The sequence below is a fragment of the Pseudopodoces humilis genome, chromosome 23 (assembly GCF_049639895.1).
Source record: "Pseudopodoces humilis isolate 2021_Gansu_Grassland_sample_001 chromosome 23, ASM4963989v1, whole genome shotgun sequence".
Taxonomy (NCBI): Eukaryota; Metazoa; Chordata; class Aves; order Passeriformes; family Paridae; genus Pseudopodoces; species Pseudopodoces humilis.
In genome coordinates, this window is record NC_142222.1 from 8,123,786 (window position 1) to 8,149,156 (window position 25,371).

Here is a 25,371-nt window from a genome sequence, read left to right on the forward strand (position 1 = left end):
ATTGTCAGTGTTCTCTGAATCTCTGTTCAGCAGCACAGTAAATACAGCCAGAAACAAATGAGGCACTAATTCCAGGGAGGCAGAAATGATCCCTGTGCTCTTCTAATCCTGCCCTTACAGTAATTTTGAAGAAATTAAATGTGGGTTCAGATATGTGGATGCGCTGCATCTTTTCAGGGCTCCCATTTTGTGTAGGGAAATGATTCCCTTTATATATTACAGCATCTCAGAGTGTGTCCATGCCAGTCCAGGACATCTCTGGGCTGTCAGAAGCTATGAGGGGAGCAATTTCTCGCAGCCTGACTTTGGGGCTGGAGCTGCTGCAGTACGTGGTGCAGCAGAGGAGGTTCTGCACGCCCTGGGAGCCAGACCAGTCCCCTGTAGCTGCTACCTGAGCCCATTTCTGCCCCTTCATCCACTCACTCGTGGCCCTGATGTGGTCACAGGGGGTTTGACACCCCGGAACCCGTGGAAGGTTGCGATGAGGTTTTGGAGTTCACCGGTTAAGCAGAGCTGATCTGTGAGCTTTGCCGAGGCAGGCGCTCTGCTGCCCCGGCCTTTGAAGGATAAAAGTGTTATCCAGACAAATCCATGCTGCTTTTCAAAGCAGCAAGTCTGTGTGCAGCACAGCTGGGGTCTGGGAGCAGGGCTGCTGGCAGGGCAGGGAAGGGCAGCCTGCTGTTTTCTTTGGGAGGAAAGGTGGAAATACATTTTTCAAAGCAGCTAGGTTGTTTTGTAAATGGCTGGTTTTAATGCCCAAATCAATGTGTTTTCAGTCGGTTTCCACCTCAGAAGGTAGATTCTAGGTGCAATTTAAAAGATTCCTTTCAGCTTTTTCTAGGTGGCAATCAAAAGTGCCCATCATCTTGGCTCACACATTCTAATTCTGCGATGTAAACTTGTAGTTTTGAGGGAGGAGGAAGTCAGTGTGGAGTCAAGCTGTAAGATCTATTCCCTCTTTTCCCCTTCTATTTTTGGTGTATGTGCTTTGCTCATGTTTTGCAAACACTGCTATTTGTTTTTTAAAGCATACATTTAAAGGACATGTGATGATTACCAATAAACTAAATTAAAAGGGCAGAAGCTGGAGATAGTAGAGGGAAGTTCATAAACCTTGTCACCATGTTCATTTCTCAGCACTGAGTGTTTTTTTGAGTGCGGCACATCACACCTAGACACAATGCTGATTATCTGTGCAGGAGGCTGTTTTGGCATGCTGAAGGAAAGCACTGCTGTGTCTTGCTAATTTGATTTTAATATCTGTGCCATGCCTTTCTTGGGCCTAGAAATTAGCTTGCTTTTTACTAATATAATTGGCTAATTACAACGTCTTCTGTAGGAGATGGGGAGATACCCACAGCCCTTATGGGATTTGGAACATACTAAAGTAAACAGATGACAGTTCCTGATCCAACAAGAGCTCATTTAGAGCACAAAGAAAGGAATATAGCCACTGCAATTTTCTTAATAAGTTTTTTGAGGTTATTGAGGGTCCAGTCTTTGGAATGGAGATGGAAATGCTGGAACATAGAAGACACAGCCCTGTAGGACTTCCATGGCAATAAGGAACAGGTAGTTACAATCCATTCTGCAAGTTTGCACTATTTTGTATGTTTAATCATTTTAAGTTCCCTACCTGTGGCCAGAAGATGTAAAGGAAGAGAAAAAAGTTGCACAAAAACAGTCTCCCTTGGTCCCAGTAACTAAAATATTCTAGGTTTTGCAATGTGATCCTGCAGTTTTGGTGTTTCCTTCCTTTCCTGCTACCACTCAGGGTAACCACTCACCTGGAGTGAGTCCCTGGGAGGGAAAGAACCCTGGCTAGAGCCACTGATTTCCTCTCCCACTGCCTAGAGGTGATAAGGGGTGGACAGATGAGGAAGAGACAAGTGTTACCTCTGCCATAATGGAGCAGTAACTTTGAATAAATAGATCACCTTGCTGTCCTGATCCCAGCTCCAGCAGTCACAGCCTCCTTTCCCCAGGATGCTCACTGGATTCCATCCTCACACAGTCTCCTTCAGACAGGACTCGAGGAGAAGTCCTATCCTAGACAATCAATCGTTGAGCCTGGAAAGAGTTTAAGAGACTTATGCTAATCATATTTAATTAGTGTGTGCAAATGATTCTAACTAAATGTAGACTTCCCTTAGTATCTTCAATTAAAAGCTCTGGATGTACTCCAAAGTTACAAATTCCTTCACTAAGCCAGTAGGGAATGATAATGAATTATTGCTAATATAGTCATAAAGCTTTTATTTGCATAAGTAATATGAAGCTAATGTGTGGATAAAATTATACTTGAAAATGAAATATTATTAAAACAAAACCGTTAATGAATTTGGACACATTACTGAGCAGGTATATTTGGCAGCTGGCTGGAACAGATAACTCCAATAGAAGTCTAGCAGAATCAAAATCAATATTGAATATTGCATAACACAGTGCAGATAGTCAAGCAAGTTAGATGTGCTCATTGTCTCAGTTCTGATGTGCTTCATCGTTGTTCGCTTTTGCAATCATAACCAAGAGAAGGTGTCAGGAAGGAGAACCAAATCCTTGGATTTGACTATTTCATACTGGTTTTTACTGTTTTAATTAGACTGGCTTGAGAGAAGATGAATAAATATTGAAGTTTGTAAGTCATGTTATAAGTAGATGGTGTTCACACATGCTGCTTATACCAGCAGGATGGGTTGTTACCATGTTTAGAATCTTACTACCAAGGCTGGATGTTTTTCTTGAAATAATTCACTGATATCTTTTTACTCTTTCATACTGCAGAAGGCTTTCCTCAATCCCCTGTGGATATGTTAGTGCTGGGCTGCAGCCATTTGGATTTCTTTTGTTTACTATTTTAGTTTGGAGGAATTACTCTGAACTAAAACAATCTTAAGAGCAGGGTAGTATCAGGTGGTAGAACTTAGTCTGAAATAGGAAGTTCTGTCTCTGTAATAACCTGTAGAAATGTGCCTCTCACACACAGCTCCTTCACATGGGCTCAGCTTCCCTGTGGGTTCCTCTGCAGATTATAGGCATAAAAAGATGAAGAGAATTGTAATGATTTGCTTGAAAAGAAGACTAAAATTTGGGGAGTATGATGAAAGTCAGCTCCAGCTTAAGCTGTATTTTTCTTCGGAGTAGTTCTTCAAAGGAGTACAGTGTCAAAATCAAAAGACATGGCAAGGGTATGTTGTCTATTACTATACATAAGCAAACAGATGGTTTACTTTTTCTCCTCTTTTAAATATGTAACTTCTGTGGTCTCATTATGTCTCTTGGAATGGTTTCAGATATCGATTTAGTTTGCAAAACTGAGTTAATTCAATAATAGCTGTATCCTAATTTCAAATCTATTAGAAATATCGCTTGCCAGAGGATCCGATGGTTTACTTGACTGTCAATAATAAAATTGCATAAGCCATAAATCACTTTGGACTCTTGAACAAGATCACATTTCTCTGTACCAGGGCCAGTGCTGGTGGTATTAGCTGCTGGGAGCTGTGGGAGCTTTCCTGCTCCTTTTGAGGGAGTTTCATTGTTTCATGGAGTGATTCCCTCCCACCAGCTGCTTCTAAAGTTCATCCTTTTCCTCCTTTGTTCCATTCAGCCCTTGCTGCCAGAAGGAGGAGAGATTTGGGTCCTTGCTGTTGGTTTCAGGTGTATGCTCATTGCTTCTTTATTTTTCCTCCTCTTTTTTGCTCTTTGTTGTTTAGGATGTTTGTTTCTACTCTGCCTCAAGGAATATAAAATCCAGATAGACAAATACTTTCTTTTCTTTTGCTAACTGTAACTAACTGTTCTGCCCAGAACAATATCTCCTAACCTGGTTTGTCTCTCACAATGAAGTATTTCATGCAAGCCCTTCTGAGAAATAAAAACTATCCCTGAGAACCTAATTTTTTAGACAAAGGTACTGAATAAGGTGCAATTTGTGGGTTTTAGAAACCCAAGGGAGACACAGTGTTATCAGTAGCCTTCCTAGAACACTGATGGTTTTTATAATTCCATCTGTTATTAGCTCAAAGCATGATTGTTTCCTTAATCTGCAGTACTCAGCCCCGCTGGGTGCCCTGACACAAAAGCACTTGCTTGAACCTGTTTGTGTTTGATGAAGCAACACTTCTGTAGCAAACTCTCATGGAAAATTAGTTGATCTTAAACGTCTACACAAGGTGTTGCCATTTCTACAGAGTGGGCTTTGGGGATGTGTTCTGCCTTCCTAATTAATGATAATTTTCAACACAGTGCAAAGAACCAAAGAAGGACTTGACGCACACACAGTTCTCCTGTTTCATGGACATCTGAAATGTTCCACTTTGCAGCCAGCCTGGCTCCAGGGGGTTGAGCCACAGCCTCCTGGCTTTTTAATAGCAACCAAGGGCTGGGCTCAACTCACCTGTTGTGGCATGAGAAAATTGGCAAATATAAATATTGGCAAACATAAAATTGGCAAATGTCTTTTTCCTTCCCAGTGGGATTTGAAATAGGTTAAGGTATGTGAATTGTGCCTGGCTTTACACACAGGAAACAAGCACCAGGATCTGAATTGGGACAGTGAACTGAGGACAGCCCTTGGCTGCCAGGACAGGCAGTTCAGTCAGCCCTGTACCAATTTCAAGGTGTTTTACATTGTAGATTTTACATTTTATGTCAATGGCAGCTGCTCAGGATGTGGGAGTGGCGATTTTTAATGTAGAAGGAAGAAGGGGAGAAGTTTTTCCAACCTCTTTAGGGGTCCTCTCACTTCTCTAACAGTAACAGTAGGGGCAGCACTGAAAAATACAGCCTAGTTCATCCTAGGCCCAAATCTGATAAGGGGTGATGCTGGTTTGATGGTTGGATTCAATTACCTTGAAGGTTTCTTCCAGCCTTGATGATGCTGTGATCCCATTGAGCTGCCACTGGTGAGGTCAGCCTGGCTGTCGGGTTCTTTGGGCCTTGGTGTTTTGTTTTGTTCTGTTTTTATTTGCTTGTGTTGGCACTGATCTCTGGAAGACAGTAAAAATATTTATTCAGCACAAGCAGGGTGACAGATATCTCTTGTATGAAGAACTATTTGATGAGCTGTTAGTTTTGAGTGCCTTTCCTATTCATTGAACTAATTAGCTCTACAAATCTTGCTGTCAACCAGTCATATAGCCACTTATTTATTTCCCCATGTGCAGAATTTTTACTTTGCCGCATATACACAGAGCTGTAAAACCAAATGCACCAAAAATTGCCTCTTAGTTGGATCTAAATGGAAACAAAATACACTTGGAATTATTATTACATGTACCATTAATTTTTATTTGAACTGTCTTATAAAAATGCCAAGCTGTTTTCATTGTTTTTCACTGTTGCACTCATGTAATGAGTGTAATGCTTGTTTCCTACATTACTGGGAGAGAATGAAAATGCCTGTGTGTGGGACAGGGAGAAACAGAGGCTTTAGTGCTGACCACATGGGCACCTGGAGACTCCAGCTGTCACTGACTGCTATGGTTCTTTAAAATTACTGCTTGGTTTTAACTTCCCCTTGTGCTTTCTCTCCTTCTGCAAGCTTTGCTTTTTTTTTTCATTTCTTTTTCCCCACAGCCTTTTAAACATCCCAGTGAGCAGAGTTAAGCATTTAATGCAGATTTCAAACTCATGCCAGTGCAGCATCCAGCCTGGGCTCTGCTGTGCTCAGTCCCAGCAAGCCTGGCTGCTGCTGGCAGTGACAGTGCAGAGGGCATTCTCATGAAAGAGATACAGAAAATGTGCTTTGTGGGAAAGAAAAACCTGAGTTATGTGATTCCTGGCACAAATATCTCTGGTGATTTGATTGCTGTGGCATTTCTGATTTGGGGACAGTATCATGTGGGCTCTGGAGACACAGCAGTATCTGGACCCAGGAAGTGAATGAGCACCCTGTGAAATGCAGCCAGATGTTTTATAGCTGCACAGTTGCCTTCTAAAATTGCCTGTAATCCCTGGAAGTTTTGTGATGTAATGGCCAATGGAATTATGCTGCCTATGGAAAGAGTTTTTCCATTTTGTAACCTGATATCTCCAAAGTAATCACAGCCAAAATTCCTCTTCAACATATGCATATATGTATATATAGGTGCTGTAAAATACTGTTGTGGTACTCAACTCCTCACAACTTCTGAAGAGGAGAAAAAGATTCAGTTTGTTGAGGTAAATGGAAAGATTTTGCTAGAACTGTGTGGGCTTTTGATCCAAGAATTAACCTGAAAGGCATTGAGACATGCCTAAGGAAATTTGTTTTAGAAGGAAATACATACCACATTAGAATAAATTACAAAGTAATGGGGTTTACTAAAGTGGAGTTTGAGAGCTGAAACTGGAGTGGTCTTTTAATCCATGATGGCTGCTCATTTATTGTAATAGTAAGTTTACAGAACCTACAGTAAAAGAGACTATAAAAGATGTAACTTTTTAAAATTATGCTGTAAACCCTAAGAATTCCTCTGTATCCAGTTTAAAGGAAGTGTGGCATTATGTTAAAAACATGTGTCCTTACAGACTCTTCCTCAGGGTGACAAATCTCAGTGGTGTCATTTTCCAGATGTGTTTGATTATAAGTCATGCTTTTACTTCAAATTGTAGGAAGCTGAGTGTTCAGGTTTATGCTTATCTTTGAGTTTTAATTCAACTTATGGCACATGTAATATTTTCTTTAGTCCTAGCACGTCGTTGTCAACTCTACAGAGTATATTTTAGTAGAGTTTTGAAACATTTCTTTGGTAGTAAGCACTTCTGTCTTGGCAATATTAGAAATGCTTTTCCATATCTGCAGCAGTGCATGAATGCTGAACACTCACTGGAGAATTGGGCTGGGTGTTGAGAGAGATTCTAATTCAAAAAAGCAAATGCATTACTGGTAATTGTATTTAGGAAGTTAATGTAATAAAATTAAGAATTAGTCATCTGTGATGAAGTATTTTTTTCATATACAGAATTTTTCACATCCCAAAATTTCTGAATAAAAGCACATCCTGGAAGGAATTATAACAGAGGAAAATCCTCCCATTGCATTTACAGCACCTCAGGACCTTGGGATCTGTTTCTACATCTGCACTCAGGGTGCCACTGGGGAAGAATTCTCCTGTTTCAGAGAGGTTTTGCTGCCTGGAGGTACCTGTGGCACACACAGGTGAGGTGGCTTGGGCTGCAGCACCTCTGCTCTGCTCTGCTGAGGCTGTCCAGGTTTAGCCTTGAGCTGGAGCAGTTTCAGGAACTGCCAAAGTCATCAGAGAGGGGTTTTGACCTGGAAAAGACACAAATAATGTTTGTAAAAGAGCATTTTTATTTCTGTCGTGTCCTTATAATAATGTATTAGTGATTTTGCATTGCCTCCTAAACTGGAGTTCCTTCTCTCACCAGTACTTGAGTGTTTGAAAGCCAGGGTGGGGTTTTTTTCACAGATTGTCAGGGATCCACAAGGATGCCTGTTGCAGGATGTAAATCCATTCACCCACTGAAGCAACATTTTATTCTGTTTAATTTTATCAGAAAAATTTACACTGAGGAAAGCCAGGGCCATTTTTAATGCTGTTATTCATCATTTATCATTTAGCAGCTACAATAAAATTTGGGGAAGCAACCAATGTTCTCAGTGACATATTAGTGCAGATCTCCTTGGACCTTTATTGTCATGCTGGTTAACTCTGCAGGGGGAGGTGGGCAGAACCTCTGGGAGGGCTGCACTGAATCCTGTATTTAACAGCAGAGGGGGAAAAAAGCCTGGTAAAGTTTTTAGTAATCTTGGCTTGAAGGGTAATTTTCTTGTCAACTCTATAATTAATGCACCACACGTTACAGTAGCCCATTGTTATTCCAGAATGCCAGGGTGCATTTCAGACTGAATGGCTGTTTAACAAAACACTTGGCAGATTTATTACCCTCAGGTGATTCTGTCAGTCAGCATTTCCCCATGTTCAACCTGAAGGAGGCAGAATCAATTTTGGTATCTATTTTGTGAAAATCCAGGCTCTTTAAATTAAGCCACACACATATGCAAAGGCCCCTAGAAAATCAGGACTAGTATTGGATCTTCATCTTTTAGCAGGGAAGCAGGAATTACCCTTGCAAACTCCTTGGATTTTTCCCTCCACAATCGAGGCATCATCTGCCACTTCCAATATCTCACAAGAAACATTTGTGGTTATTTTCACATCATGTCTTGAGCATTATGTTTGTTTTTTTGTTCCTGTACAGTGAGTACAGAGCACTTGGCAGTGTCAGAAACAGTGACTCGGTATGGAATGAAAATCCTGAAACAAAGGAGGTGTCATACTGAATTTCCTGTTGCCAGCTCTGCAAAAGAATTCAAGTTATTATTTAATACTGGAGGGGTATGAGAGGCACAGAACTTTTTCAAAACCAAGGTTGGTTTAAATTTCTTGTTACAAAGTATTAGGATTCCAAGGATGAAAATGTCCTTTTCATTAGAAGGATGCTGGTAGAAGGTATGTATAGCCCAGGTATGAAGGCACAGAAAAAAATGTAGCAGGTGAGAAAGTGTGGTTTTAAAAAGAGATCCTGAGGTGACAGTGGGAAGTTTATTCTCTTGAGCCATCAGACTGGAGATGTGTCTGTGTGTTGTGATCCCCCAGGTGGCTGCTGGCCCTGGCTGTGTGTGGGACACATGGGAAATGCACTCTGGAACTGTAGTTCTAAAATTCTGGAATTTGTTATATTTTGAAAATTTTTAAGAAAACATCTTTTCAATAGTTTTGGGCAATCCAAAGTGGTTTTTTTGGTTTTTTTTTTTTTAATCTTGCAGGGATGACACTGCAGGAAAGGGGGCTGGAACTGGGGGAGCTCTGCCCAGAACTCTCCCCAGAAAAGTCTCTGTAGCTCTGGGCTAGGAAAGGAGCACAGCTTTCCTGAGCCAGAAGCTATGTTAGCACTGTTAGGTTTTTTTAGGGATTTATTCTGTGATGTGTGTCCAACATCTCTTTGAGTTTTTATTTTACACCCACAGAGTCTTGTGGCAATGAGTTCCAAAATATGAGTTGTTCTGTTGAAAATGTCACCGGTGTCCCCAAGCTCTTCTAGAATGAAATCAACTTTTTTTTTCTTCCTTTAGTGACTGTTTGGTGCCATTCTTAATGTCATAGACTTCTACTGTGGCAGATTCTCTCTTCAGTCCTTGAGCATGTCTTAGGGCAAAGCAAATCCAAGTAAGGGACACCTGTAAATGTTCTGATATAATCCATAGCAAAACAGAGCTTGAATCCTTGAGCATATAATGAATACACAGTTGGCTCCAGTGTGCTGGATGTCTGTGGAGAGATTTTTCAAAGTCTCAGGCATAATTTGTCTTCCAAGGGAGACAGATGCCAAGCTGTCCTTTGAAAACTTCCTCTTCCTCTCCTTCTGCCTTCGTACTTACTGTGTTTGATTTCATGCTCACCTATGAAATTATTCTTGTCAACCAGTTTGACACTCAGCATTGTACAAGAGGTTTTCTAGCCCCTCACAGCTGGTTGTGGTTTGGCATGTTTGCAGGAAAATGTATAGACCTAAGGATTTCACAGATGGAATTTCAACCATACCCTGAGGTGTGCTGTTCTGGTGGTTAATTATCCCAGAAGTTCTGTTCAGCTTTACCTGTGGGAAATGAACCCACTGTGTTTATTCAGCTGCCATTGCAGAAGTGGATGAGCACTGAGGTTGTTTTCCAGATTGAAGAAAACACACAGGGAACTAAGAAGGCAAATTTACTTTTATACTTCAATAAATGTGAACATGAATAAGAAAGAACCTTCATTGTTTTTAGTAAACAGGATAAATCCTTTTACTTGTATTTTATTTTATGTGCTTCTACTTGTTCCATACCTCAAGGAGCCACCCCAAAATATAAAATGATGTCTAGGAGTAGGGAAGTAAAAGATCAGGCCCATATTTGCCCTTGATTTTTTCTATGCAGGTGTAGGAATTAATATTTCTCTGTTCCTTAAAGATCTCTTTTGCTCCACAAACACTGTATTTGCTGTTGCATTGTCTGAGTTATTTTCATAATTCATAATTACCTTGGTTCTTAAAAATTTAGACATTCATTTAAAAGCATGATCCAATCTTGCCTGATTGCCACCACATTGTGTTTGAAGTAATTACCATTCACTTGGCTTTTGAGGCTGTTGAATGAATTTTCCACATGAGATTCCTTAATTTGTACATATTTTATTGCTATAAAATAGGTATTGGCAAGCTGCCTGAACTGTAGTGAAGGCCTTTAATTCCTATTCCTGTGTTATGAAACAAGTGCAAACGAGGAGGCATAAGAGAGACTCCTTAAAAAATATTTTGTTGACATTTCCAAATTGTCCTTGCGCAGGTGCAAGGTGCAGAGGTAAAACCAAGGTAGCTTAGTTCTGCACTTAAAGAGCCAAAACCAGTTAGTTTTCATCCAAGAAAGATAATGTTCTTTTATGGTATAAAAGCTCTCTCTATCCTTGAGCTATTATCCCCACGAGAAATGTTCTCTGCTTGAAGAGGTTATTAGTGCCTTTGTGCTGGCTTCCTGCAGACTAAGGAAAACCTCCAAGAATATTAATCTTCCCTGCCCTGTACATCTATTCTCCTGTGGCTGAGAGGCTGCCCTGCTAGCTTGGCTTTAGAGCAAGGAGGTGCTTTAAAATAGCCAAGGTTGGGGGTTGTGAAATAAGAAAATTCCTGCTCTGTTTCCTCCTCTCCCAGGGAAAAATCTTGGGGCCTTCCTTGAATATGGGACTCCTTTCTCCCCACCAATTAAACTGACACTTTCCCCTCTGGGTGGCTTTATAAAGAGTCTAATGATAGATTTAAATATGTCAGAATGCTGTAAGTAAGGAGCAAATTCTAGAACTGCTCTTAAAGCAGTCAGGTTTCATAGCTGTGTTTTCCTAAACAGTATTACAACAAAATTTTAGGAGAAAATCTAATGTTAACAAAAAAACTGAGGAAATTTTTTTGGTTTTGTTACTGATTTACTGTAAAGAATTGCATGGAAGGATCTGCCTGTATCCCTACCAGGGTATTTCAGTACAGCCTTTGAGGAAAAATAAAATAAGAATTCTTGGCACATGCCCAGGAATAACTGGTACAAAATTCTGCCCAGCCCAAACTAACAAACCATCCCTGGTGGTCTGGCATTTCACCATCATGATCTCTCATAAATCAAACAGCAAGGCTGTGGAGGCTTTGGGTGGTACTAATGAGAACTTGCTGGCAACCAGGCATTCCAGGTGAAATCCAGCCTCCCTTCGTGCTTCTGATGGGAGCCACAGGAGCTCCCAGAATGCTGCTCTTGGTAACAAACCTGGCTAATTGTAGGAAAAGATTGAGAAAATATCTGAAATCCTTCCAGATGGAGGAATGGACTGTGCAGGAACACCAGGGCTTTCACAGACAGGATTTTAGGGAATGGAATAAGCGTGGATTGTGCCTTGTGGTGATGGTTGAGGTGAGTGGTCTGAAAGTTGATGTAAATGTGTTGGGTTACTCTAATTCAAACATGCTGCTCTACAGCCTCACTGAAACCATTGCAAAAAGGCAGAAATTGCAAAAAGCTTGAAGGCTTTGTTGAATTTGAGGTCCAGATTTGTAACTTCAAACATAAGAAATACAAGGAGAATAAGGAATGTGCCTGATACTGGGCACCACAGGGAGCAGCTCTCCCTTCCCCGAATATTCTTACCCTGTTCCATTAGTCTTTACTAAGGCTGAGAATCCCAGAGAGGACAAAGCCTCTGTTGTATTGTGGCAATAAATGACTTAATTTTGAGGCAGATCACAGATTTGTGCCTGACATTTCTACCTTGCAAGTTTTTCAGCAAACAGTGGAGGAAAGGGAGAAAGACAAAACCACCATGTTAAATGTTAACATGCTTTTCTTCTCCCTCTGGAGGTAGAGTTCAATAAAATGTGTAACAGTTTTAAATCTTGTTCCAATACATTTTTATGTGAAAATATATGAAGTATAGTCTGAAAGGACAAAAGACAAGTCTCATTTGTCCTTTAGGCAAAGGTTTTTAAGTGTTCATATATAAAATATGATTGAGAATACCAGTGACATTTCAACTAGAGACAAAAACAAGATTAAAAACATTCTGGATTGTCCTAAAAGCAGAAGTTTCATTCCTAGGTTCTTTATGAAACCTAATAAGTGAAGTGGTGTGCAATACAATTGAATTGCTGAATACAAATGTACCAAGTTTAAGGGAGAATTCAGCTGGACAACAGTGGCTGAATTCCGTGGTGTCAGTGGCACTGTGTCCTGGTTTGTTAGTGGTCTTTCTCTTCCAAAAAACAGACAAATGTGAAGATTTACTTCTGTACAGGAAAGCTTCCACCTTAACTGTCAATTCTTAGGAACCTCTGCAGCTTGTTTATATCACTTTAAAAATAAAGCCCCAGCCTGGATTCAGAACTGAAATGTGCAGGTGTAACTTTCTGTCCCCCTGTTTCAAGGAATATTCCTTATGTTCCTAGAAACAGCAGTACTCCATCAGAGGGGGCTGTAGTTAAGAAAACAGCACAGGTGAACTCTGTGCATTCACAAAGAGAAAAATACCCTTTGTGTTTCAGGCCTCAGCAGAATGGCTTTGCTCGCTGTGAGAAGCAGCTCCTGCTGTTTCACTGCCGCTCTCTGGATTTGGCCAGTCCTGAAGCTGCGAGGTGCAGAAGTGAGGAAACCTCAGTTTGTGCCTTTTCCTGGGAGAAAGAGGAGCAGTGTGCTTGTGTCTCAGCCTGTCTGCGTGATGTGACTTGCATTCCAGCTCACTCAATCACTGATCTACCTGTTGCTGCAGTGTTTCATGCTGGCTGCAGCAGATTCCAAGGGGAAAGATGGGACCGGGGGATTTTTCCAAAAGTCTCGTAGGAGATTTCTCTCTTATTGTCTATTATATTGCTTTCCCCTGGCCAGTGCAGTTGTGGGGGTGACTGAGCCCCTGATGGAGCAGGCAGGAGATGCATGTGGGCAGAGAGGATGGAAACTGTGGAATTCTCCTAGGTAATGCAACACATCTCAGCTTTGAGGTTCTGCTGGGGTAGAGCCACCCCAGCTTGGGACAGTGTTGGTTAGCAGTGTGGAGCAGTCTGCTGTGTGCACTCTTCAATGCTGATAGTGGCACAGTGCATTTTTTGGGAGGCTGATTTTGTTTGAGGAACCAAAAGAATGACTTTGCAGTTGTTGGGGGTTTCATAGCTGCACCTGCAGCTCTCCAGCAGGTCAGGTTGTAACTCGGTGCAGGCCACAGCTGGCTGACAGGTTGGATGGAATAACAAGTTGCTGGATAAAAAAGTCCCTCTTTAGATGTGTCCCGACTTTACATTCCTAATGTGTGATGTATGCCCATGTTCCTTATGTACATTTTATTTTGAACAACTTTTATCAACTTGTTACCAAGGTATATTTTCTTCTTCATAGCACTAGCTATTTATTTGGATTTTTTTTTTTTTGGGGGGGTATTGTTTGCAATCCAAACAGGCCTTTTTGCTACATTAGCACTTGAAAAAGAGATGTCCTGCTCACGTAAGGAATGCCTCTAGAGAAGGGCAGTCCTGCATAATTTCCAGTTCTCTCAGAGAAACCCTTCATATTGGAGAACTGGGGAATATTACTTTCTGGCCCTGCACACTCTCCTGGGTAGAAGGGTCCTGAAACACAATTTATTGTAAAACACACAGTGGTTACAGAGCTAGCACAGTCAATGATATTCCTTTTATTACCACTCAGATGAGAACACAAAATGACATTGGAAAGCAGTGAACTCACCAGAAGGGCAGAGAAAGCCATTAAATTCAACACGCATCATATTTCATAATCAGAATCCTGCAGTCAGAGCTGACACCACTGAATGAGTTTGTTGCAGTCATGATAATATAAAACCTGCTGCATCTGCTTCCCTTGGCACTTTTCTTTGTAGCCCCTTGCAGTGTACGGGCTATTAATCATCAGTAGCCAGGGACACTGCAGACCAATGCACTTTGTATTGCATAAATTGAAAATGCATCACTATTAGAGAGAAAACTGCCTTCCCTACATCTCTATTTAGATAGGCAGTTTCCTGAAGAGCTGCCATGCTATTATGGCTAACCACTTAATTGGAGTTCTTTTCACAGCCTGGTAATTGGGGTTGAGGGGGGGGAGGATAATGCAATCCCTTTTGTAGCACTCAAGAAAACAAGGCAGGGAGAGAGTTCCTTGCCCTACCTGGGAACCCTGACAGGGCTCCAGCTGGAGGTGAGAAAATGTAGAAATGATCATTTCACCTCCCTAAATTGACTTGACAAAGCAGAGGGCTGGGTGTAGCTGTGGGGGGAGAGGGGTGCTGTGCCACTGGTGCCTTCATGTGTTTTCAGTGGCTGCGTGGAGCGACAGCTGAGCCACGGGAGGGCTGCTGCCTTTCCTCCCATTAGCTCTCTTCACAGAAGAGGGTAAGGCTAGCTTTAGGAGGATGAACAAGTTTTAGTGGCAACCTGAGAAAAGACAGTTGTAAATCCAGCCCTCAGAGGTGCTCTTTGTAAAGAGAACCCGTTTTATTCTACAGCCATTTGTCCAAGTTTTATACGTAAAGAGGAAAGATGAGCATCTAATGAAAGTGGGACATATAAAGTAATTTGTAAATGAAGTTACAGCTTTTAAACCACTTGTGTCTAACTGTACATTTCTTCATAGTTGGAGTATTTTCTCTCGAATGGCTGTGGCCAGTGTTTGGAACTTCATCATCTTTGGTTATAGCTGCCCACACTTAATTCTCATTACACCTGCCATACTCTGGAGATCTTGTTTCCCAGTGTGTGCAGTGATGTATCAGTAAAGCATGAGTCTGAGCTGAATGATATGAACTTGTGTTGAATCCCACATCTTCTGACACCTGCTGCTCAAACACAGGTGTATCAGCTGAACTGCTCTGGCCAGATCCAAATCAGAACTGAGTTTAAATTGATTTATACACAAAGTTAGTTCTGAGCTGTGATCTTCAGCCTCTCCCAGCTGCTTCCTCATGGGTGTTCTTACATTTCAGCTCCTTGATGATGAAGAACATGGAATCACAGAACCATGGAGCATCCTGAGCTAGAAGAACCCACAAGAATTATTGAGTTCAGCCCCTGGCCCTGCACAGACACCCCAAAAATCTCACCCTGGGCATCCCTGGGAGCTCCTGGAGCTCTGGCAGCCTCAGGGCTATGCTCATTCCCTGGGCATTTTCCTGATATCCAGCCTAATCCTCTACTGGCACAGCTCCAGCCATTCCCTGGGAATGCTGTTCAGTGCCTGACCCCACTCTGGGGAAAAACCTTTTCCTCATATTACCATCTTTAACTGGAGGTAATAAGGAATATGTGATATATTAAAATAATTGGGTGGCTTTCTGTGCTGTAATCAGGAAAGGAGGAAAACTGTATTTCATGTGAGTTCAGCACAGGGCAGGCTGAGCTGTGGCTCTGGGACTCATGTCTGTGTCTAATACCCAACTATTAACTCTACCTATAGAAAAAAAAGGAAAAATGCATTTAGAGAGATTTTGTATGCTCTCTGCTGTCAATCACAAAGCACTCTGAAATCTTGAGAGCTACTAGATCTGATTTTAAAATGTAAGTAGCTACAATAACCACATTCAAGTTATGATAAAGCCCTTTTGAAAAACAAGCAATGCTGTCTGCTCAGACTATTGCTGCTGCTCAGTGTTGGTTTCTACAAAGTTACCTATTCAAAAATACCGAAAGTTTTCCTCTTTAAAACCAGGCATACAAACCCAAATCCACACACTCACATTTAACATTATTTGTGCATGGAAGTATCTTGTTGAAAGAAATAAATTATGCAGAGGTTTCCTAAATAATTTAGCAAATAGAGTAAGCAAAAATTTTGACTTCTTACAAAGCACCCTCGGCTTGCTGGCATTTTGTTCCTGTGGTAACACGTGTATTCTGTGTTTTGAGGCTTTAATTTTAATCACACAGTATCCTGTCCTTTGTCAGAGCACTGTTGCAGATGCAATGTCCCAAAGCCCTGTCAAGTTCTGTGCATCCTGTAAAAGTTTCTCCTGTAAATTAAACATTAACATTGTTTTTCGTACTATTGACAACATTTTTCATTGTGGTTGTGGTTACAGTAGCTGTTCCCTACCAAGAGCTGATCCTGCTGTGGGAGGGAATGGGCAGGAACTTCAGGATTCACAGTTTAGGAGCACATTAAAGTGAGCTGAAGAGTCAGACAGTGGCACAGTGCCAGAGTCAGAGAAATTACTCATTTCAAATTCTCATACTCATCTGCACAGTATTTCTCTAGGATGACATGTCCTGCTGCATCCTTTGAGATGAAGCACATCAGAGGAGGTACCCACTGTTGGCAGTGCTGCAGAGAAGAGAGTGGACTGCACAGCCACTGGCTTGCTTAAGATCACTCAGCAAACTTTCTTTTCCTTCCCTTTCTATCTTTACATTGTATTCATTTGCCTTTTGCTTTCTTGAGTGTGCAAAAGAGTAGGAAATGGGTTTCCCTGCCTTGGAGTGCAAGAGTGGAAGAGCCTTGGTCTTGTCCCTGGCAAGAGGCAGCACACAAGGGAAGGCCATCAAGGTCAGGCTGAGTGTCTGTGCCAGCTCCAGCTGCTCTCTGGGCATAGAAGGAAGGTAAGAACTGGGCCCCCAAGGTGAAATTGCTTCACAGGTGCTGAGAACAGAACAGTTTGTGTAACCGCCTGTCTGCCCTGGGCTATGCTACAGACACAGTGTAGTTCTCTCCATGGTGAAACTGCTCATGGATTTGACTTCACTCTCTGTGTGGGAGTAAATTGAAGGTGAATTCAGTGCCACTGCCAGGCTGTGGGGTTCAGGCTGGCCTGCTCTGGCAGGGAAGGGGGGCAGTGAGCTGGCTCAGCCTGGCGCTTTACGCGCTCGAGGGGTGTCAGCGTGGATCACACACTAAAATCATCCCCAGGGATCTGCCTGGGAGCAGACTGTGCTCTGAGAATCCTTCCTCCTGGCACCACTGAGCCTGCTGACTGAGTGCCATTCCCCAGCTCCAGGGGACACCGAGGGATTCCCTCACAGGCTGCAGTTGTGTGTCCCTCTGGCTCCGTGGAGGCAGCTGGGAATGACTCCATGTGGCAGCAGCCTGGTATTTTCACTGTGGGGAAAACACAGCTCTGAAATCACCTAGTCATTTCTGTGAAACAACATGTTTAGGATTGATTACTTCTGGAATCTCTTGCAGCTGAAAGTGGAGCTGTTTAAAGACTTACAGGAGCAGCGAGTCAGGGTCATCCACGTAAATCACTGCCTGCTGACAAGAAATGTAACAGTTTGGCTTACTTGTTAGGAAAGCATGCACAACTGGTTATGTTGAAATCTTAATGGTGCTTTTCCTTATTATTTGATACAGCTAGTAAAAAAAAACCTCAAACAATAAAACTCCCTCACCACAAGCTTTAATTATTTTATGGAGTCAGCAGAAATGTCTCGAGACTTAACATTTGGAAAAAAGCTTCAGCTGATCAAAACCAAATCCCTCCCTCTGTGTATGCATAAATACTTGATTTGCATTAATTTAATATTTCAACCAGCTATATTTGGAAAAATCATTATTAGTAGCTTCCCTGTCATCTCCTGTTCTGCTGAGCTCCTTTGCTATATTGTAGGCTAAAAACATTAGTGCAAATACTGAATGTACTTTGTAGAAACACCAGTCTTCTTTTTCTATTCTGCAATTTTTGTTTCCATTATGGAAGACATTAGGAAAAGAATACTTAATACTAAAAATATAGTGAGTTCTTTGAAGTTATACAGGATTGAATGTGGAAATGAGGTACCATTTTATTTGAAATTCATGTTGTGACTGAGTACAATCCCTTCTTCCAGCCATACCATTCATCCTCAGGCCCCCAACATAATAATGTTGTTTGATTTGTAAATTTTAACAACCTGTGGTTTTGCAGATATAACTCAAATTCCATGTACTGGTTTGAGTTAGATTTATAGTATAAAGAAATTGCCACTTAGAGTGAATTTCTGTTGTAGAAATTCCAAACGTGGCTCTCCTAAAACACTAAATGCCCCCCTTCATTCCAACACATAACACGTGTTTGCAAAGCAAAACCAGAATTATAACAGCAGTTTGCACAGCTCCAGCTTGTAGTATTGCTGCAGAGAATATCACAGGGCTCATGTTAACCAGGCAGAGAGGAAGGAAAAGGTCAAAATTTTCCTCAAAACAACTTTGTCTGAAGTAACCCCCACAAAAACAGAATCAAGAATGTTGTTGGGCATAATCACAGATCAGTGTTTTCTATTAACAGCAGTTTGTAGCTGTTCCAGGTACTGTGGCAGTGCTCATTAGAGAGAAGCCCCAGCACAGAGTGTTTGGAATTCCTCCTGCTGCTGTTTACACTGTGTTTTGTCAGCTTTTGCTCTGCTGGGTTTTCCTTAAGCTCTTTAAAGATCCCTCTTCAGAGTTACATGGCTCTTAAAATCAAAGTAAAACAAAGACCTAATATCACTGTTTAATATTTGAATTAAACTGCAACGTAATAATTTGCATTAATTGTAGCTTATTAATTGCAAAGGACAACATCTTGTTTTGTTGTACTTAAAGATTTTATTAGTAACAGACACTTTTAGTTAGTGTTTGTTGCCCCAAGAGCTTTAGAGGAACTGATTTTCTGTCAGAAAAGATTGGAATCAATTGCATTTCTCCCTTCCAGATAGTGCTAAAACATTTATTTAAAGGTTTATATGCTCACCCTGCCTTATCTGTATTCCAAGTCACTTGTCCAATGAAATAAAATTCATTCATGCCTTCCTTCACTGTGTTATTGACAAAGTAAGCTTTATGTGGCTGGAAGCCAAAATTCTGTCTTTTGGGAATACCTCTCTCTAAACTTGTCCAAAAGAATTATTTTATTGCATTTTTCATGCCACTTCAAGAGTGTTTGGATGGTAAATCCTAGAAGCTGGGCTGTCTGTGACCATATCAGCCTTTTCAATTAGGAGCAAGCACAGCATGATCTAAGTACGAGATTTTAAGGAGTGTGTGTGGCTATGCAATTTTTAATAGAATATTTCTTTTCCCCACATATTAACCTACATGACACTACTTGATTCTCCTATTGAAGAATTAGGTCAAATAATTATTTTTAAATGCCTGGCGTTAAAGTGATGGAAAGTTTGAATGATGTTCAATGAATGTTCTTTAGCCTATTCTCTGTGAGCAGTATGGGGAGAGCAAGTGCTAAAAACTAGTTGTGCCATGTTTCATTTGAAGAAATGGAACATCTGCAGCTGCTGTGTCCAGCCCTGCAGCCAGTGCTGCAGGAGCCACATCCAGCTGGCTGTCAGGGTGGGATACAGAAAAGCTGCTGTGATCCAGGTGGTTTCTCTTATACAAAAGATAGAGCAGGTCCTCACCGAGTTAAATATTTAACAAACCAGAGCAGCCTGGCCTGGCAGAACAGAACTGCTGGAAGAGTCCAGAAACACAACCCAGGTGTCACTTCCCTTCTGTGTTGGCACAGAGGTCCTGTAAAGCCAATGAGAGGGAGAGGAAAGAGGAGAATTCAGCAGTGGTGTGCTGATCTGGGACTAGAACGTGGCAGAGGGAAGCAGTGAGGTTTCCTTTCCTTCTGTCACTGAGCATGTTCCCAGAGCTGACCCTGGGGAGAACAATGTGCACAGAGGCACTGGGATATTACAGCACTTAATTCCACTGCCTCTACCACTAACTAATTAAAAACCCTCTGATTCTACAAAAGCCCTTCCTCTCTATTTTAATTTCCTTTCCAAACAGGAATTCAGTTTAAATTTGACAACCTTTGGGAACTCTGCAATAAATAAGACTATTTGAGTTGTTCTAGAGCTTTCTTAAGCTTTCCTCAGAGAAACTATCCACACATTCAGAAACGTGGATGAACTGAGAATTGAAAGCTGAATAGATCTAATTGTTTAAGTTCTCACAACTAAGGGTGGAGAGGAGGCTGGGAAAGAGGAATTAATTCCATTTCTCTTCCAGAAGCTGCCTTCTCTCTAGTGATGCTCATGAGATGAGCCAGCTTGGGGAAGCCCAGTTATGGGAAGAGGTGACACCAGCAGCCCCCACGAGCCTGAGGTACCCTGGGCTGCAGAGGGTGGGAGCTCTTAGGGAAGGGGGAGAACATCTCTCTCACTGTGCAGGTGAGACAGAGAGCTGTAGCATAAATAATTCACTAATGAATTGGCCTCTGCCTCGATAAGCAGAGTGTCTGTAAACTCTCTAAGGTGATGCCAGGCTGGGCACCCTTGGCCCAGCCTCAACCCAAGTGACTCACATTAAGAAGCACCAAATCCATTTCTCATAGAGATGAGAATAGAGGTGAGAGAAATGAACCCTTCCCCTTGGGGCGCACACCCGAGGGCACAGAGTGCCTCTCCAGCCCTTGGGGTGCTGCTGAGGGGCTCCCCCATGGTCCCCAAGGATGAGAGCTCAAGGCACAGATCCCTCCTGCTGGCCCAGGGGCAGCTGTGGGCTCAGCAAATGTGATGGAACACATCCCATACAGCAGGAAATGGAATCTCAGTGGGAGAATGGGAGCTCCTAACAGAAATCAAACTCATTCACGAGCCAGACTTGCCCCAGGAGCTGGTTTGCAGTGACCTCATTTGCCCTCTGCTGTTACACCTTTGTCCCAGCAGCACTATTCCACAGGCAACAAACATTTTAAAATAGCTTCAGATATGACTGATCAAAGACAAAATGTTGCTTTCAGCTGCCACTTGGCAGCTTTCACCCTTGTCATGGGTAGGTGGTTTAAAGAGGTAGAAAGCAAATATTTGGATTCTGGAAAAACTCTTACTGCACCTTGTTTGTGTGTTTATATTTGATTAAACTAGCAGCTGAATGGATGAGTAATTCTAGAGAGATGGATACATAGAAAGTAAAATGATCATTTTGTGTTCAAGCCAACTTGCTAATGCAAAGCTGATACTCTCCTGATGGGCCAAAGTCATTTTCCTTATGATTATGAAGAAACTCAAACATGTTTATGTGGAGTTTTCCAAATTGATAAATTAGGAAGGGAGGATTTCTGCACTGAAAAATAGGCAAGTCTCCCAGCCTTCATCTTCCAGAACATTGCCAAAGAAAGACCTGTCCAGAAACTACATTGCCTGTGTTGTTTCTGCTTATTTTATGAGGGGATCCTCTGATGTTAAGACTAGGATCTGAATTTGAAGGACCTGAATGCTCTTTGCTGTGAAAATTCTGGGCCAAAGTTTGTCTAGCAACCTTTGACATATAAAGAAGGCTGGTGATTGCCATTTTCATTTCTAAATGTTGTAAATGACTGCAAATTTGATAGGATCTATTTTTAGATCTCACTGTAAAATACAATTTCAGAGACTAAATCAATTTTCTTCTTCCATACTTTTGGTTTACACTCCTTCCCCCAGAAAATGTCTAATTTTAATGTTCAATAAACATCTGTAAATGAGCCTTCCACTCCATAATCCACCTCCTATGTTCCTGGTTTATACTGAAATTAATAAGTTCAGTCTATTTACCATACTACTTAAAATAATGCTTTTAATGCTCTGTACAACTTCATTGTCTTTTACTAGGAGCAAAAAAGGCATGGAAATAGGGAATGATCATCTTTGATGTGTCCGAGTTCAACACCAGAGACTTCTAACCTGTGAGTCTATGAACAGAAATGCCAGTAAACAGATTTGCAGAAGTGCTTGATCTGTTTTCCAAGAGCATTAATTTTCATTTTTATCCTGTTTATCCTTCTGAGTAATAATTCCTCATTCCTGATTTGGAGATGAGAACCATGCATTATCATTCAGAATGCCACAAAATTCAATTAAGGGCTGGCTACAGCATCCCTTCTTGGTTTGTGAATGATTCTGGTGAGAAAAGCAGATGACTTTTTCCATCACAAAGCCTGCCTGCTAATTTTAACCAAGCAGACAGCCTTAAGCTATGCAAGCTATCATTAAACAATAAAGAAACATTAATAAAATGGCTCAAGGGGTAGTCTCATTCAGCCAGGGGTAAAACTATCCTTTGAACATTTTAGGGAGTGAGGACATAAAATAATGTCATATCTCAGATAATGGAATTCCACATCCACCAGGCTCCAGCCTCTGGAAGCTCAGCTTGCTCCTCCAGCTGGATCCTGGCAATTCTGCTGTCTGTCAGTCAAGTGTCAGCACTCTGCTGTCAGCACTACAACCATCTTCACCTCAGAGGTGTACAGGCACCTGTCAGCTTGATGGAAGCAGGCTGTATATAGTGACAGGATGAAATGTTGATTCTGCTCCTCTGACATCATTATTATCATTTTTAGTATGTATGTTTCAGTTTACTTTTCAAGATGACCAAAAGTTGCCAATGCAAGCTTTAATTTCTCTTATTTAGAAACCCTGAGATATCTTTAGGCACTTGGAAAATGCCTCACTTTCCCCCACAAGTATTTCATGAGAATTTTCTGACTTCTACCCACTTAGTACATAGTCATGTTTTTAATTCTTTACTTCATGACTCCAGGGAGAGAGGCATGGATTAAATGTTCTATTTAAAAATGCTTTGACACGTTTTGTTGAAGCCAAGACAATTCTGTTGAAGTATTATCATGATTTACTTGAGGTAAATCAGCAAATAAATCATGTTGCCCCATAGGGCCACTCAGCTGAGCGTGTGTTTTATAAACACAGAGCCCTATAGTGGCAGCAATTGGCACATTTCCTTCAAGTCAGAGATTACACACTAAGACAGAGACACTTAGAGAGCTGCTGCTGGTGGTGTCTGAGCCCCTAGGCTTTGTTCAGGCAGCTCCAATCTGAATGGATCACTTCCTTACCAAAGGAAACAACAACAACAAAATCTCTGGAGTGCAGTGCGAAGCGTTTTCCATTAATGGCAACGTGAACGTTATTGCCGAGCCGAGTTATGCCAGATGATTGTATGCAGCAGAAGGTAATTTAATTCACCAGAATTTTCCTGTGCTTTCCCCTCCAGGTTAAAAGTCTGATCAGATGCTGGCTCTACATGCAAAATCATTGAGTGAGTGCAGCAGCTCCTGGGAGAACACAGAGCTGCATCAGGCAGCAGCTGGAACATCCCCAGTGCTGGGGGAGCAAACACTGGGGCTGGGGTTCCCCACTGCTGTCCCCAGCCCTCAGCTGCTGGGGGAAAGCAGGGCCCAGAGGCAGCAGGAAAAGGTAAGTTGGAAGTAAGTAAGGAAAAGCCTGTTGTGCCCAGGAATTCCTGAATTCCCAGGAAAAGGCAAAGAGATTTCCCCCCTGAGGCCACGCTCACACAGGATACAAACTGCTAACATGAACTCAGGATGGTATCACCCTGATCCATTATTATTATTTGAAATGTTGAGTTGTTCATTTTAGCATATTTACCTGCTGAGCATTTAGAAAAGCCTTGGTTTAGGTATATTTTTAAAGAAGAATGGAAAAAAAGCTATCCTGAGATCCTTGCTTTTCATTTCATAAAAACTTTTAAGAACTCTTTTAATTAAATTATTAAAAAACAAAATAAAATTGCTTAAACTGAGAGGAATACTTCATTTTCTTGAACATAGTTTTTTCAATAATGAATTTTTCAACAGAGTTGTATTAAAACAAGACTACTTGCTAACGAGAACCTGCCATCATGTTTAGAGTGATATTCTAGGGTATTACTAGTACTGTGCTAATAGCTTCACAAGCAGTTAGTTTCTCAAAAACAGATTTAACACATTTCCAAATAGAAAATGTGTGTATTATTTTGTGGCTTAAATCTGTTTTATCATGCTATCACTTCCAAAATACTGAAGATATAAAATGGTTTATAGTCCAAAAGATAAAGCAGCACAAGCTGCTACGTTGGAATATAAGAAAGCATCTGAGAAAGTGCTAAAAGCTATTATTACAGCTACAGAATGGACTTGTAAATCTTTTATGCAACTTGATCAGTTCCCCTTGGAACCACACTGTATTGTTTTCATAAATAAACACCCAAAGTTGCTGTGCACAGTATTTCTGGTCTATCACACACTGCTTTTGTGCTTTAACAGGGTTTGTGCTAAACTGTAAACTACAAACATTCCCATGAAAAATCCTCGTTTGCAGCTGGTGGATGCATCCTTATGACAGTCAGCAGAGCCTTCACATCCTTCCTCAGGTGAAGTGCTGCAGCTCACAGCCCCACTGGGAGGAGCAGCCCAGCGAGAACCTGATTTCCTGACCTTGAGTTTGTCCATGGTAATGAGATTTAGGGGATAATTCCCCTTCTGCACTGGTTTCTTTTTACAGGAAGAAGCAGTAGAGAATAACCCTCCATTTTTATCTGCTCAACCATCACAACTCCAAAAGCCTCCCCATGCCGGCCTGTCTGCCTGCATTTAAAGCATCCAGCTCCCTGGGTTGTTGCTCAGGATTCTGAGCCAAACCTGGCAGGTAAGTTTGCATTTATCCATTTCCAGTAGAAATGGATAATTTCCTTCTGCTAGACCATTATTTTCCAGCTCATTTTTAAAATGGACTGCTCTTCAGAAGATCACTGGTTAAAGATCAGTGATTTAAGAAGGACAAAGCTCTACATCCTGCAGGCTGGAGCCCCCAAAATACCCTTGTTGTCCCAGCTCCTCACACTTGTGTCACACTCACCCTCCTTCCCACTCAGGAAGATTGCAGAGATACCTGACAGAGGAAACACAGCTTGTCCAGAGGATTCTCATGGCTTGGTTGCAGCTCATATGATGTGCTCCCCAGTAAACTACAGTCTGAGACTGTTAAACTCTAAGCACTGCTTTTGATAAAAGTAAAATTAAAAAAAAAAAACAAACTGACAACTCTGTGAGGATGTGGAAGAGGTGAAGATGCACTCTGATGAACAGTGGGAAATGAAATCACACAAAGGCAGTTTCAGAAATAAGGACTCTTGAAGGGAATTGTTGGAGAGTCTGTGGAGTCCAAGACACATAAAAAGCATCTAAACTATAAATATTGAAAAAAGTCTTTTGGTAAGAGAACAAAACATTTTAAGTGCTGCACAGGAAAGAATGGAAATCTGTGCAGTATAATTGTGCATTTTATAATTCTGAATTAGTGACAGAAAGGTAAAAAGGGAAAATTGGTGTAGTTATCTTTTCAGGGCACTGATGAGAGGTATTCTTTAAATGTTCTTCCCTGAGTCAGGATCCAATACTGAAGTCAAGTAAGACAAAACCATCTGCAGCTCACCATTGTGCAGAAAGTGTTTCAGTCTGGGGAATGGGACAATTTAACCCATCATCTTTTCCAGAAGAGAAAACCCATGGCTGTCTACATGGACCACTTGGTGCACAGATGGTGGTACCTCAGAGAACAAGATGTGAACAAATGGAAGATTTGGCACTTTTAAGAAAAACATCTGTATAA

The 25,371-nt window shown here is 41.5% G+C and overlaps 1 protein-coding gene and 1 long non-coding RNA gene across 9 annotated transcripts in view; both read left to right on the top strand.

Annotated features, from left to right (window-relative positions):
- LOC148182644 (uncharacterized) overlaps nt 1-16,096 on the top strand; it is a 51,236-nt gene extending 35,140 nt beyond the window's left edge. For 2 of the 8 annotated variants that reach the window (XM_088066220.1, XM_088066221.1), the window contains exons 6-8: nt 7,033-7,144; nt 12,565-12,662; nt 15,009-16,093. In XM_088066220.1, coding sequence (XP_087922346.1) covers nt 7,033-7,144; nt 12,565-12,662; nt 15,009-15,062 — 264 coding nt within the window. In that variant the 3' untranslated portion in view covers nt 15,063-16,093. Of the gene's footprint in view, nt 1-7,032; nt 7,145-12,564; nt 12,663-15,008 lie in introns of all 8 variants that reach the window. The other 6 variants (XM_088066222.1, XR_015774437.1, XR_015774438.1 and 3 more) reach the window with 6 other exon arrangements.
- Nucleotides 16,097-19,997: 3,901 nt separating this feature from the next.
- LOC148182645 (uncharacterized) lies at nt 19,998-24,395 on the top strand. Its single transcript, XR_015774439.1, has 5 exons — nt 19,998-20,086; nt 21,574-21,647; nt 22,976-23,178; nt 24,027-24,133; nt 24,265-24,395. It is a non-coding gene; the product is annotated as an uncharacterized LOC148182645 (long non-coding RNA).
- Nucleotides 24,396-25,371: the final 976 nt, after the last annotated feature.